The 15,042-nt window shown below is 44.0% G+C and overlaps 2 protein-coding genes across 5 annotated transcripts in view; both read right to left on the bottom strand.

Annotated features, from left to right (window-relative positions):
- prx (periaxin) overlaps nucleotides 1–3,684 on the bottom strand; it is a 30,584-nt gene extending 26,900 nt beyond the window's left edge. For 2 of the 3 annotated variants that reach the window (XM_053872302.1, XM_053872305.1), the window contains exons 1-2: nucleotides 3,562–3,684; nucleotides 831–1,034 (exon numbers count right to left, since the gene is read on the bottom strand). In XM_053872302.1, coding sequence (XP_053728277.1) covers nucleotides 831–888 — 58 coding nt within the window. In that variant the 5' untranslated portion in view covers nucleotides 889–1,034; nucleotides 3,562–3,684. The remainder of the gene's footprint in view (nucleotides 1–830; nucleotides 1,035–3,561) is intronic. The other variant, XM_053872303.1, reaches the window with a different exon arrangement.
- A 134-nt stretch (nucleotides 3,685–3,818) lies between these two features.
- pld3 (phospholipase D family, member 3) lies at nucleotides 3,819–11,036 on the bottom strand. 2 transcript variants are annotated; one of them, XM_053872308.1, is made up of 12 exons: nucleotides 10,849–11,036; nucleotides 9,069–9,147; nucleotides 8,485–8,535; nucleotides 8,257–8,414; nucleotides 7,873–8,053; nucleotides 6,635–6,752; nucleotides 6,328–6,455; nucleotides 5,903–6,100; nucleotides 5,547–5,686; nucleotides 4,753–4,918; nucleotides 4,587–4,686; nucleotides 3,819–4,525 (listed from the first exon to the last, which is right to left on the bottom strand). In XM_053872308.1, exons 2-12 carry the CDS (start codon nucleotides 9,093–9,095, stop codon nucleotides 4,338–4,340), a joined length of 1,455 nt encoding a protein of 484 aa, XP_053728283.1. In that variant the 5' UTR covers nucleotides 9,096–9,147; nucleotides 10,849–11,036; the 3' UTR covers nucleotides 3,819–4,337. The 2 variants fall into 2 exon arrangements, with proteins under 2 accessions (XP_053728283.1, XP_053728282.1); XM_053872307.1 differs by having other exon boundaries at nucleotides 10,868–11,036.
- Between the last annotated feature and the right edge of the window lie 4,006 nt (nucleotides 11,037–15,042).

Here is a 15,042-nt window from a genome sequence, read left to right as displayed (position 1 = left end):
ATTGAATTTGTGTATCAAGCCACAACACAAGGTCATTAAAATCGACTCATTCATTCATTCCTTCTCCTACCATGTCATGAGCTGCTTCCCAACAGCCCTGACAGAGGAACTTGAGATGATCCCAAGACAGAGTCAAAGCTCGGAGGGTGGGAAACCCTTCGAAAAGAATACGACTGTTAACATCCTTACAAGCGTCCACAGCTAATCTGACTGAGAACGGGCTGCTCTACTCTGAGTCTCTCCAGGCGACTGAGCTCCTCTGTGGCTCTTATCTTGTGAACTCTGACTGATCCAGGTTCATGAGCATCAATGAGGGTCTGACAGAAAACTGATTCTTCTCTCTGGTACCAGCTGCTTTTGCCAGACCTCCAGATCAGCCCAATGCCTACTCCATCTGTACATCCAGTTCAATGGTGAGTGTCAATTCCTGGAGGGGACTTCGGGTCAGACCCAGGACCGGGTGACCTGTCACATGACCACTCACAGAGGCATAGAGGTAGTGAAACATTTGTAAACGTCTCAAATGAACAGGTGAATGGATGAAGTCTAATATTAGTTCCGCCCACTCTATAGGGCCAATAATCAGTGTCAGAAAAAAAGTAGTAACAATGTAAATTGTTTTCTTGTTTGACTAAAAATTAAAGTTCCACTGAGTTCAAGTCAAGTCAGTCAGTCAAGTGAGGACAGTGACCTTTCTCACAGTAACCAAATGTAGGAACAGGTAGATAGGGATAGATAGGGAACGTCACAGCTTCGATGTTACACTGTCACAATGAAAACTGAATCTACACTTCATGACTTGCAGATTCATGAAGCGTAGACCATCTGACCTGCGTTGGAGGAGGGTGTCCAGGTGACTCTGAATATTCCACGGAGACACTCACACATGGTCTGCAGGTCACTGGAGGGAACGCGTCGAGAGAGCAGCCCGCTCGTGGGCCTCAGGTCTGGAAGCTTTAAGGGGCGTCAGAGCTGGAGGAGGCTGCTGGAAGTGGTCCGGAGGTCCGAGAGACTGTTTGGGCCCCGAACACGAGCTGCACAGTCAGGTGGATTAGACAGAGAAAGGGAGAGTGTGAGAGGGTGGAGGGGTCACAGGGTGGGGATAGAGCGCTGATGGAGATATTCTCTTCCACTAAACACACAATTGAGCTTGCTTTTTTTGTCATATTGGGTACTTGTCAGTCATTACAAGGCAATAAAGTGAAGTGCTGAATTGTGTGTGCAGTTGAGAAATCAAGGTTGAAGACTTTATCTTTCTTCAGCATGTCTTCAGTGACTGAAATGACCTCCTCACTGAGACACACACCAGGAAACATTAGCTGAGAGTGAAGCTTCTGCAGACTTCCACAACTCCATGGAATTATTTTAAACAGATCATAAGTTTTTGTTGACATGCTCTTCAATAACGTGTTTAGGGGGCAGCAGCAGACGGGTGTACTGGCCGTGTGTTTGCATGAGTGGACAGTCAGCACTTTGCTGCGTCCCCCACAAAGCCCCTTCCATTGTGAGTGAGGCGGAGGGCTTTAGTCCCGGTGCTGCTGGGCCTTTTCATGAGGCTTAGCGGGCCTGAGTGCTGGATGACTGTCAGGCACGACTCGTGTTCACATAACACTTGTGCTCCGAGACGCCACTGTGATGTTCTTCTGAAGAACCTACTGCTCTAATCCGAGTCCCTGGAGGACGACAGAACACCAAACCCCATCTCTGCAGACACATATTTGTTCTGGAGTTTTCAAAATGCTTTGTAGAAAAAGGGCAACAAACGGAGACTCTGCGTAGGTTGAAATAGAACCTGATTTTCTGATAGATCTGGAGTGGAGTGAAATAAGGTCTATAGAAAAATATGCCACCAGTAGGGGGCAGAACTCTCTTCACATGGCCATAATCACACCTGTCATGTCCAGCCCAGAATGGAATGGAATCACCATACAGTCCATGGCCACCAGGGGGACATGTCCTGTTTTTATAACTGATGACACATTCTATATTTCGGCCACCCCAAATGATAAATCTTCACTAATTTAATGGCAAAATTGATAATTTTGAATCAACAGTGGGTGCCACGCCGGAACTGTAATTAATTTATCTTTATTAAAGTATCACAAGATTAATAGCATTTGTTCATACTGTTTAAGTTGTGTAATATCTCTGCATTATATTAATATTTCCGCAATAATCAGCCTCCAATAAACTTCACCAAATGAGTCATTTGGGTTTCATAGTGAACAAAAGTCTCAACTTGAGAGACAAGATAAGGTTTGTCACCAACGCCCACTGCGGGTCGCTGGATTGATGTGAGGGTGGGGGTCCCGGTGGGTAACAGGCGGACAGAAATAACCTCCTGGGTTGGGCTCTGCCGCATTCCTCCGTGCCTGACGAGACTAAATAGTTCACACTCTTTTAGGTGACATGCTGGTGATGCCACAGGAGATGTGTGTGTGTGTGTGTGTGGCTTTAGTGAGTGCACTTTAGTGTTATCCATGAGAGGAGTGCTGGGTTGAGTGTTCTAAGTAGATCTCTAATATCACTAAGAAGATTATCATACGCTGCACAAATGTACGATATTACTGCCACTTAAGTCAAGATATATTCCCTGTTCAAGTCAGCAGGATTATAATAAGGTAATTCTATACTAGGAAAAGGTTGAAATACAGTGTTGGCCTATGACCCATCAGCGTAAGTGTGTACTTTAGAAGCATAAAAACGTGGTTTACTGTAGAATGAAGTAGAGACGCACGACAGTACTGGGTGATCATGGCTGGCAAAGGTCAGAGGTCATCCATACTTCTTTACAACATTCAGACAACAAGGTTGGATAACTAATACACAACGTTGTTCAGGAGTGTTCAGAGTGTAAAGTAGTAGGGACGACCTTTGACCTTTACTACTTCCGATCCAACAGTTTTGATTGTGTGCTTCGTGTCACTGCCATTCATACTTCATTCTTTATCGACTTTGAAATGCAAATTGACTTTTGATTTGTCTCCACCTTTTGAATGAACCCATCGCTTGTTGATGACATCACAAGTCAATAGAATGGACAAAGATTGGACAAAGACTCATGCAGTGACAGTAGATGGTCAGCCTGTTCCTGGACTGAGCTGAACAGGCTGAACACTAGAACGATTCTTCTGTCAGCAAGGAGAAAGAAGAACCTGCTGGGTTCATTGTAGAGATAGCTGTTTCACTGTGAAAATCTGGACTTGCTTGGTGTGAAATCACTGTAGACCCATGATGAAGTCTTGAAAGGGGAGCGCTCTTGAGATGTTTGTTTCATGTCTGGCCCCGTGCTAATCTTCAGCGGCCAGAATCCATTATCCATGATCAAAAGTTCCTCTCGTGCTTTGTGGGTCATCGTGAGGAAGCCATTTTTAGAGTTTGAATAGAATGAGAATTCATTATAGACAGCTCAATATAGCTGCAAGCGAGTCGCTCTCATCATTGGCTGGTCCACCTCCAGTCACAATAGCAGTTTGTTCTTTCATCTCGCAACTCAAATGAGTGTGGCCAACAACAACAAGACCGCCTCATTGGCTGAAACAATGATTGCTGAAGACTGACCTGTTGACTGAGAGATGTTACGTTTGTGGCAGGAGAGGCTCAGAGTGGAGCTGCTGCTTCTTCACACTGAGAGCGCCATCTTTGTTTCCTGCGCCGGCTGAGTTCCTTCTCTACCTCACCTGAACGTTGACACAACACCGGTCATTGAAACATCAAAACCCAAAGTGGGTTCTACAGCTATGAAGGCCGTATGAAACGTTCTCAACACTGGTATGAATAAAGTGCAACAGAAACACAGTGGAAAACATTAAAATCTGAAGTTTATTTGAGCAAAAATTCTCAGCTGCTCGGAGTTCATCCCTCATTGGTCCGAGATTGTGGATTAAATAAGAGGTTTCCAGCCCCAGAACCTGTCTTCCCTGAGATGAGCGCTGATCGTTAAAAACAGTGATAAAGTAAAAAAGCAGTTCAGACTTTTGAGTTTCATGAGGCCTCCAGCCCAAACACGGTGCCTTTGTCTGACTCTCACCTGAGTGTGAGGCTGAGCAGCGCCTCCTAGTGTTCCTAGCTGGATGTACCAGATTCCTCTGCTGCTGTGGCTCGTGTTCAAAACACTCTTGATAGAGCTGGTGGCTGATTGAGACTTGAAAAGCTACCTATGTGGTCTGGACCTCCAACTGCAGTGATTCCGGGGGCTTCACCCTCCAGTGCGGTTTGAGAACTGTCTTTCTTCTAGAGTCATCGAGTCACGTCGTTCACCTTGTTGAGGAAAGCCTCGAGTTGAATTAAAAGGTGCAGAACGGGATCAGGGATCTGATGGTGCGTGGTAGAGAATCCTAGCACAAGTCTTTGATGTTGGTGTCCTGGGTCAGAGGAGAGCTGTAGGCAGAGGTCCAGTCCCTCTCAAAAACGTCTCTGAGTTGGGCCTGGACAGTCGGCTGTGCCGATTGTGACCCGGTCTGGTTGACGACCAAAGCTGAACCTGCCGTGTTGATGAAGTAGTCCCCGGACCAGTTGGACGTTCCTGCAGGCGAAAGGAGACGCTCTGACCCAGATCACACAGACATGGAGGTGTGGGGTCTCACCTATGTAGGCGACCTTGTCGGTCACCATGTACTTGTTGTGGTTGACCCTGGCGAAGGGAATCTCCTTCTGCTTTGGGTTGCTGGGAACCACAAAGAGTCTCTGCAAGAGGAAGAGAACGTTGGTGAACAGAGGTTTCAGATTTCGGGGCATAGATGGACCACGTACCACTTGGATGTCCAGTTTGCTCTTCACATCTTGAAGAGAGGCCAGAGACTTCAGGAAGGGGAACATGACCGGCTGAGTGCTGCCCCAGCAGCTGATCAGCAGACGAACTTTGATCCGGTGCTCGTACGCCATTCGTCGCAGCTGTGTGTCAATGTCAGCCCAGTACCTGCAGGGGCAACGCATGCTTATTATGAGTCACAAGTGTTATACAGATTTTGTGCTTCTGATTCTGATTCTGATCAGCTGAGCCACAACGCACTTTGTTATTCGGTATAACGCAGCCTCTGTATGCAGATGTGACCCGTTAGCTACACTTACAGACTGTTTTTTCTTCATATTGAGGTGTAAAACCTTTCCTGTCTCCGCACTGGACCGTGGTAGAGTGTCACAGGGGAGGTGCTCCTCGACACCTTGGTTTCTTACTTTGTCACAGCCAAACTGCACAGAAGCGCACATTCAGAGCTGGACACGCACCGGGCACCTCTTCACTTCTGGAGAGACGTCACTCACTCGGCAACCCCTCCCACATGCAGCGGCCACACACACTCTACATTCACTCCTACAAAAGCCTATTTTAAGGCTTGGAACGTATTATTTATTTTTCCATTAATTGTAATGGGAAAAAAAAAAAGATTCAGATTTCGAACGAATCACTTCTCGAACGGCCGTCTGGAACGGATTGTGGTCGAGAACCGAGGTCGGCTTGTAATGGAAAGGCAGAGAAGAAGGGTTGTGAAATTACGAAAAGCGCCACCCTCTGACAGTTCAAGGGAAGACACGTTTCATAGACATACTTTTTAGGATAGGAGAACTCCATGGTGGGCAGGTAATTCATCACGGCAATGTAAATGAAGCTCTCAGCATCTCCAATGACACTGAGCACAGACTGAAGGTCGGATGTCCGGCCGGTTGCACAGAAGGATGGCGGTGAGCTCTATTGAAAGACAACAAAAGTCATGAGCTGAGTTCTGTTCAGAAGGCCACGGCTGGGTGGAGAACCAGAAGAGCAGCAGCCTGAAATAAACTCTCCTGAATAATCAATATTCTCTTCCAGTCATGAATGACTTAAGACAACGCAACTTGTTGCAGGATCAGATAAAAGAATATCACCACAGTGAAGAAATGTGACTGGTGGTCGGGGGTGACTCACCGACAGGTAGACGCTGGACAGCGTGTTGTTAAGCTGCAGCTGGAGCGGCGTGTCTTTGTTGTAGAGCGTGGAGAAACTGCTGGGCCATGGGGACGGGATGGAGCCGCTCTCTCCCAGGTACCAGTAGGCTTCGAAGATCTTCTCCAGGTCTGTCGCCAGGCAGCTACAGTCGTAGACCACTGCACCCAGCTCCTTCACCTGCATGGCATTTGCAGACATGAAGAAAGCAAAAGGGCTCCCTCCCAAGACTAAACACAGATGAGTTCTCCCATCCTTCTTCATTTGTACATGTGACTACTATCTTTTTTAGAAATGGAAATAACTCCTATAATATCAAGTTATCTTGGATATCATCTTCTCATGGGTGAAGGTCGCAAGGTTTTTTAATGGGATAACAACCTGTAGAATTAGTTCAGTTCAGAGACCTGAGTCAGGGACCTCCAGTCCATATTGGCACTTCCGATGTAGATGTGCTTCTTGTCCACCACCCAGAACTTGGTGTGCAGGACTCCAGTGGTGAGCTCCTTCATGTTCACCGTCATGATTTGAGCTCCTGAAACATGAGAGTTGATGTCAATGACGGTAAAGGCTTTGCAGCTGTAGCCGGAGGTTGAGTTCCTAACAAATCACCAGAGTCAGTCAAATACTGAGCTGTAAAAACCTGTTTCAATGTCGTGAATGATGTCGTGTGTCTTGACATAATCATGTTGTCCACAGTCACATTTGTGTCACCTGAATCTCTGAGCCGCTTCAAGTCCTCTTGTCCTTTACCCGCCGATGGCTTGCTCACAGCGATGCGGACAGACAACTTTCCAGAGATGTCAACAAGGTTCTTGAGGACGGCCTCTCCCTTGGGATCAACAAATGTGACAGTTCAAATCTGCTTTATTAAGAGTTGTCATGCTTTTGTTACTTTACGGGTCACTCAATCTCAGGTCATTGGAGTACTTGAAAAGGTTTTCAACTTGATGTAAGGAGAGGAAAGGGAGGAAAACGAGATGATCTGAGTCCACATAAAACCAACAAAGGTCAACAAAAGCAAGCATTCAAGTTTCAGTGTGAAGATTTTTGAAAATAACTATGTATTTAATCATTTTCAGAAATGTAATCCTTTTGGCACCAACTTGAACCCATTTATTGCAGCTTATATAATAATAACAACAATAATAAAGCATTATTTCATAGCACATGTTAGAACGCTATTCTCAAAGCTCTTTACAAGCAAAATAGTGAAGAGCGCTGTCACTTGCTCAACCACGAATGTGGTCTTGAGCAAGCGAAAACGAAGGCAATATTAGGAGGTTAATGCATAACTGCAGGCCAATAACAGTGAGGTTTTAGCAGAGATTTAAAGGGGGCGGCGCACGTTGTGTTTCAGATCTCCTCTGGCAGACTGTTCCAGAGTGGAGGAGTGACAGAAAAGGCTCTGTCACCTCAAGATTTGAGTCTAGACTTGGGGACAACTCGCAGAGACCCACCTGAGGATCTGACGGTCCTGGCTGGCTCATATGGGGTCAGCAGTTCTACAATGTAGTCGGGGGTCAGGTCAGACGAGCTTTAAAAGTTGGTTAGGTTAGTTAGGTCAATAAGTCTTAGGTCTGTCAAGGGAGCCAGTGAAACTAACACTGGCGTGATGCGCTGCTGTCGGTTAGAGCCAGTTAGAAGCCCTGCTGCTGAGTTCTGAACCAGCAGGGGGTGTGAGAAAGATCCAGGAGGGAGAACACGAATGCATGAATTGAAATAAGTTTTTATAAGTCGGCATGGGTTTGATTTTAGAGACCATTTTCAGCTGGAAGAAACAGGACTGCACTGTAGACATTGTTTAAATGCAAGGTCAAAAGAAAGTGTGTGTGTGTTTTAAATATATATTGAATACAAATCGATAAAACAATGAGGCGGGAATAAAAGAGACCGTTTTGCGATGAGATGAAAAATGGTGTAGTTCAGGATTTGTGCTTGAAAATAACAACCTGAGCGGCGGTGGGTTCATCAGTGCCAGTGTCCTTGTTGGTAAGGGTCCAGTAGAAGGAAGCGATGTCCACACTGTTGTGAGCTTGGCTCATCAGGTCCATCCAGGCCTGGTAGATGGCAGGATGACTGACGCTGGAGTTGAACTCCAGACCCTCCGGGATGCTTTCTACCAGTGAGATCCTGACAAGTGGACCAGAAACTTGCGTTTTTTTTTTTACACAATCAAACTAAACTATTTCACAAATTGCCTTGAACCAACACAGTGATCTGTGCCTCTACAGGCCCGTGTGCCGTGTGGTCAATCTCATAAGCGTTCACAAACACTGGCATGGTCAAACATGACGGGATTCTGGCTTCATTTGGACCCAAGCAGAAGGTCGTACCTGCAGGGGTCCGTGCAGGACTCGCTCTGAGGCAGCCTGAAGCTGCTGCTCTGGGTCGGACACGCTGGTGGCACGTCTGGTGTCAGGAGATTGATGAGAGCGGTGACACCAAGCAGAAGGGTGCTGACGACTGCCAGAGCCAGCACACTGCGAGAGTACTGGAAGAGAAGGGGTTTTGAAATGATTCATTTCTGCATAACAAAAAAAAATTCGGTGGCTAGGACGTACCATCTGTGCCTTTCTGTGGGACTCCTGCCTCCTCATCTCCAGGTCCAACAACTATATACACAGAGAAACAACACTGATGGAATCTACTTTTTGAAATAATATAATACATATAAGACACAAGCATGATCAAATGTTAGTGTCCTGTGATTTGGAAAAAAAAAGCAATATAAAAGTCAATATTAAAAACAAGCAAATGAAAAAACTAGTTTATTTATGAGAATGTATTTTTCAAACCAAATATAAATGATATAACAGATTGTTAAGATGCAAGTTATATATCCGTTCTCTTCAGAATTACATTTTTAAGAAGCATCTTTTCTTAAATTCAGGTATGATTTTTAATGTTAATATAAATCTTAATCAAAACCACGATGAGTTCACAAACTTTGCCCCATGTCTGTGGGACACTTAACTTAAATGTTTCTCATCAGTTGTCGTACTTGAGCAAGAGGAGCGTTAAAAACAAAAAAGTAATTTAACTGGTTCGAAAATGGTTCGCAACTGGACATTTGTGAGGTCACTTTTTAAATCAGAGAAAAGCGAAGCTCAGATAAGAGCATCTGAAGACAGAGCCATATATTTACCGGGTCATAATTGATGTCAGACTTCATGGCTCAGGTTTGATTTCAGTCCTGACGGATCAAATCAGCTGGTCCCGTGACTCTGACAACAAAGTGGAAGACACCAATGAGCAGATTGAAATAGTTCCGAGTAAGAGTGAAAGAAAAATAGCGCTGCAGTAATTCTCAGAAACGTGACCTACTTTATGGATGCAATTAAACAGCAACACAACACTTCCCGATGTGACTCTTTTATATGAAATACATCGTTGTTGAGCTGCTTTTCTAGTTAGGCTGCCAATGTACAGTGAACACGTAGCTGGGGGGGAAACTCCATTGTTGCCGCACCAGAGAGAATGTTCTCCACGGCCATTGTGTCCGAAGGGAAAAAAGCCGAGCGCACTTTCGCTGCAAATGACACACTTCGCGTGAACACCATTTGCCAAGTGAGCTACCCATGGCGACACTTAAGAGGAAGTTTGCAAACCAAGCAACTGCTCCCATGACTATTATTTTGCAGCAGTGTGATCCACTTCCCATTTTAGCTCTGATTGACCAATAACAGAGGTTATTCTAAGTTAGATGCCCAACTAACTACAGACATCACGACGCGCCGAGCATCACATTAACGGGATCAACTAATAATTTTGTACATATCATGAATGACTAACTGTTTTTTTCTGCGAAGAGGTTTCAGGGCGTGTGTCACAAGTTTTAACGCTGCTAATGTCCTGAGGGGACCGTTCCGAGAAACGCTAGATGGACAGTAAATAACCTGACATTAGTTGTTGTTCCTTCCTGCCAATTTGAAGATATTACAATCACTTAAAAAGTCAATGAAATCATCAGAATATGTGCCTGAAAATGCAACTTTTGAGGCGTGGGTGATTTTATTTTAAATGCAAGAGCATGGGTGGCAACTCAATCACGGCAGCGGCCAAGTTTTCAGAGAAGCAGGCTGAATGGTATTTACTATAACAGGCACTCCTTTTACTGGATGTACACAGGCCATTTAAACATAAAACGCTAGCGGTCAGAACCGTAATACATACGTTGCCTTCACCAGCGTCTCTGCAACACTTAAGAGATAAGATCTTCACCTTACTTTTTTCCACTTTTTGGAAAAAAGTAAGAGCGTCTTTTTTGATAATGTTTCAATTATTTAAAAAATAATAAGATAAGATAAAAGATAAGATAAAATATTATTTAGTAATCTCTGCTTCACTTTCGGGTGTTAGCATTACTTTGGGGTTTAAAACTTTTTGTTCTTAAAAAAAGAACTATTGTAAATGGTGACTCAGTGTCAAAACCTAGCAAAGTAATTTAAAAACTATACGGTGGGAGAAAAATAGTCGATCTGGTTTAAGTGAATCGACGTGTGTAGCGAGTTAAGAAAGTGTTATGGTGACATTCTAAAGCGGTTATCCCATTTTTCTCCATTACAAAAACAGCCATTTTAGCGAAATATTTAAGGTCAGGGAATCATAAAGTAAACAGTTGTACATACCTAACATTATATACGTTCATACAGTATATCATTACATTGAATCTTGCGAGACCAAACAGTTCAGTAAAATGTGCAAATAAAATGAATGACGTCAGAAGAACCCGAAATTAGAAATAATAGCATAGAACTCAGAGAACTGAGAACACACTGAGCAGGTAGCCGGTGGCTGACTACGTTGATAAAATGTGACTCATAAACATATAGAGTGCAACGGTGACAATAACAAAACGCTGACAGGAAATGCAATACTAGCATGAGTTGCTGACAGAGCGAGACCGTCTTAACAAAACAAGGTACCTTTGAACAGTCAGCTCACCTCCGAACATTCGTCCACACCGTCGCAAATTCCTCACCGAACAGCGTTGAGTTCTTCCAGTCACGCTCATCCACTAATCAATGGGCTAACTGTTATAGAAAAAGAGAGCTTGGTCGGTTTAAAATGTTCTGTTCGTACAAACCCCGGGGCACTTTCCTTGAAGCGAGGGGTCATGTGACCAAACTGAGCCAGCCAATAGGATGAGAGGTATCTTCGTGACGCAAGAGGCGAATTGCAACCATGTAGTTCTTACTTCTGGCCAGAAGATGTCAGTGTTGGCTCAGCGTAACCTCAGCAGCGCTTCGATAGGCGAAGTTATTTACAATTACACACAACAGATCAGTCAACAGTTAACAATGGGTCGTTGTTTTAGTGCTTAATAATCACAGACTGGGACAACAATGGCTGTTTGAATGCTGGTATACACTGATGAGGCTATTTAAACTCAGTTACTGTGCTTCACTGTGATTTCACGCGGTATTATAAACAAGAATTGTTATTTTGAAATCGTGGTTGCTGCTGAAAGTAGCTGGTGTTGTCAAACAGACCAGGCTCCAGAATCTTAGCTCTCACTTCACTTTCACAAGAACACGACCCAAATAAAGTTGTCACGCCACTGGTTTACTTTTCTGTCCCTCTGCTCGCTGCACCGAGATCAAGAAACCGCTGTGCAACCCGCTTGAATTAAATTCTAAGTCAAATTTAATATAACTTATTATTGAATTAATAATATCTCACGATATTTGCTTTATATTTGCTTTCACTCGGGGCCCTCCTCTGCTGCCATCGTGTACAAGACAGTATTTCAAAATCATCAGAACAATTCACAGGAGCTACAGTCAGGAAGGAGTCTCCATCACCATGATGTTTGCTGATGATCTTTTGATTTGAACATGCTAGAAAGAATATGGAGGAAGGAGTGATGGAGCAGAGCTGGACTGAGATGAAGTAGGTGAAAAGGTCGGATCAGAGCCGACCCTTCTCATCCTGGTCATGGGCTGTTTGTCCCTCTTCCCTCTGGCAGGAGGCTACGGTCCATCCAGACCAGAACCTCCCGTCACGGGAACAGCTTCTTCCCCTAAGCCATCAGACTGTTAAATTTGTGATCAGCCTTTGTTATTTAATTTAATTTAATTTAATTTAATTTAATTTAATTTAATTTAATTTAATTTAATTTTATTTCGAAGCACTTTCCTAGTTGGTGGAATCCCCACTGACCATGGCAATAAATTCTATTCTGATTCTGACTCTGAAAAAGAGAGTGCAGGCAGGGTGGCAAATGAATGCTAGAGAAGCTTTATATGTGGTCATGATCCAGGGTCAGAGTTAGATGAGCCAGAGATGAAGATACTGAGGACAATATGAGAATATCAGACAGACATGTGGAGAAGTTTGGAAACAAAGTTAGGGAGGACAGATGGACCACCAATATTGGAGATGAAGAAGAGGGGAACAACCAGTGAGGTTCATGGCAAAGGAAGGCAAGGAAGAACGGAGGCGGAATTCATCTTCTAATATAGATTCCTGTCTCACAGTGACTTGCTCTCCTCTTTGTAAAATAAGACTCTCGTTCCTGTTGACAGTTTACCACTTCACTCTCACCTTAATCAATAAGCTGCCGTGCAAACACCGGGGAATGAATCCTGCTGATTAAAAGCAGAAGGACATGTCAGTGACACTGTTTAATACCGACATAATGACTTGACTTCTGAGATAATCTCAAGCGTCCTCAAACAGACAAACACAATGATGAACTTTCACTCAACTTCTAGCATTATGAGCAGATTAAAGCGGATCATTAGTCGTAGAGGAGAGCAAATATTGTCTTTGAGCCTGTGCAAGCAGCTTGATGACATCCGCAGCAAGAAGAGCTAAACGAAATATTCTTTGATGCTTTCCCAGAGCAAAATTCTGCTCCCAGGTGAACCGCTGGCTCTGGGGAGACCCGGGCCACGCTGGAGCTCTGTTCTAGTAGGAGAGGACCTCATGTACGGCCGGCTTAACACTTGGCAGGTGTGAAAGTTTCATGCAGGTTAGATGGACACAACAAAGATCCAGGACCCCAGGGTGATGGAGAAACCCACACCCAGATGAGGGTCACATACGAAGCCTTTCATTTTTAAATTCATACTGATTTGTACTGTCCATAATAATAATGCAGGCACCGTAAATATATCTGCATTGATTATTGAAATATATTCACTTCCGATTGATTATATAATTATTTCTCTTTGACCCATCCTTGACCTTTGACCCCACGCCAGAAAACAACTCAGGACTTTAAAAATAAAGTACTACATTTTCATTCATCATGTTCGCAGTTCATTTTATATTTAATCTTTAACATCTTCTTGCAGTGAATTATTCAATATATTAGGGACACCCAACTTCAAAATACATTGAACTAAACAAACAAAAAAAAGTAATCCAATAGATGAGAAGAATAAAAAAGATGAATCTATAAAATTCTTTTTTTCATTGTTTCTGAACAGCGTTCTAAAAAGTGCAACACAAATAAAGCTACATTCATCTTATTATTTATATTATTATCATTATTATTACTTCTACCACTACTCCGTAACCTTTCGTTTACATTCTTCCAGCAGAGGTCGCTAGAGAGTCACCGTCGACCAGGAGCGATGGGCTTCCTCTGGCACACGAATGTTCCACGCGTAGACTCCAGAACTGAGAAGATCGTTTCTTAATTCAGATGTGAGATTGAGGAACGAGGGGGAATGCGAACTTCAGTGTCGGTCACATTTCCTTTTGTTGCTGCTTGATAAGAGAGAGTCGAAGAATTCGACTTTATCTCAGTTTACTCACATACTCCGCGTTCTTTCTCCTCCACGGTGAAAGAACGGCTCCGCTCTGCTACGACTTTACCCTTCTCCACGCTTTTATTTTGAAGGGAGCGTGGTAATTGCAAATGAAAATAAATAAACCCCGTTGATTGATCGATGACGCTGAAGGAGATCGTGAACTTCGCGTTCTGTTCCCAGCATCACTGAGATCTTATTAATGATCAACTGTTGGCTGTATGGTTTGGATTTAATTTGGTGTAGGTGTGTTCGTGAGTCACTTTTGAGTCACAAACATCCCGGTGAAGAGCTTTTAAGGGTTGTTATAAAACTACATCACATAATGAAACACTCGGGTTCTGGAGAAAAACAGACCACAACAAAGCCAAATAACAAAGATGGTTAACAGTTTAAAACAAAAAAATTAGTTAAAATCAAAACAACAAATTAACAATGAGAAATATTGCTCTCCATTTATGCTTTTCCACTTGTTCGGTTTCTAAGAAATTTCTCCTGATGAAGAGCAGTTCTGTTTCGAGTCTCTCCTGGAAGACTGAGCTCCTCACTGACAGTCCCTGCAGAGAAACCTGTCTCTGTGATCCTGTTCTCTGGGTCGCAGACCAAGAAGGAAAAACTCGAGCAATCTTGTTATGAAATCCATAGCCATCCCATGATGTCATGTGACCGTGTGAGTTTCAAATATTTCATGTTGAGTGAATGTGATGATAGGGATCGAACCACACGCGACCTCGTCATGTTCTGTTGTCCTATTTGTCATGGCCCAAAGACACAAAACCGCTGTGTCCTCACCATGCGGTTCAAGGCTTCGTCTGTCCAGCGCTCCGGGCCGTGGGTGGCTGGATCCAATCCCAGACTCTCAAGGGGTGAAAGTTCTGAGTCTGTCACAGCGTGTTCAGAGACTCACTCACACACACACACGGAGCACCCAAAAAAGATCAGTGTGGTTTTGACCATGGGAGGAAACCAGAGTGTTAACACAAGCAGTTGGAGAACATACTAACTCAGTGATGTCTCCGACGTTAGGTTTGAAGGGTTATATTGTAAACCCACACGTTTCTATCTCTATTGTTGTGGTGACCTCTCATTGCCATCACCCTTTCCCCAGCTTCTGACCCTAAACCTAACCATCCAAACCTAACCTTAAGCAGGACTGAAACCCAGTTATAATGACCCAGTTATTTTGAAGTTTTAATCCTGAAATTGAGACATGGATTTGTGGGGTTCAGATGAAATGCTCCCCACAAAGGCAGGGTCCTCACAGGGAGGTGTTTTGTTCCCCACAAGTGAGGGTAAACCAGGTGTACACAGACACACAGACACAGCCAGGATGCAGGAGGAAGCGGCTGGAGAGGCTCC

The sequence above is a fragment of the Synchiropus splendidus genome, chromosome 8 (assembly GCF_027744825.2).
Source record: "Synchiropus splendidus isolate RoL2022-P1 chromosome 8, RoL_Sspl_1.0, whole genome shotgun sequence".
NCBI lineage: Eukaryota > Metazoa > Chordata > Actinopteri > Syngnathiformes > Callionymidae > Synchiropus > Synchiropus splendidus.
Note: the sequence above shows the minus strand (reverse complement) of the source record. Positions and strands in the feature narration are given on the sequence as shown.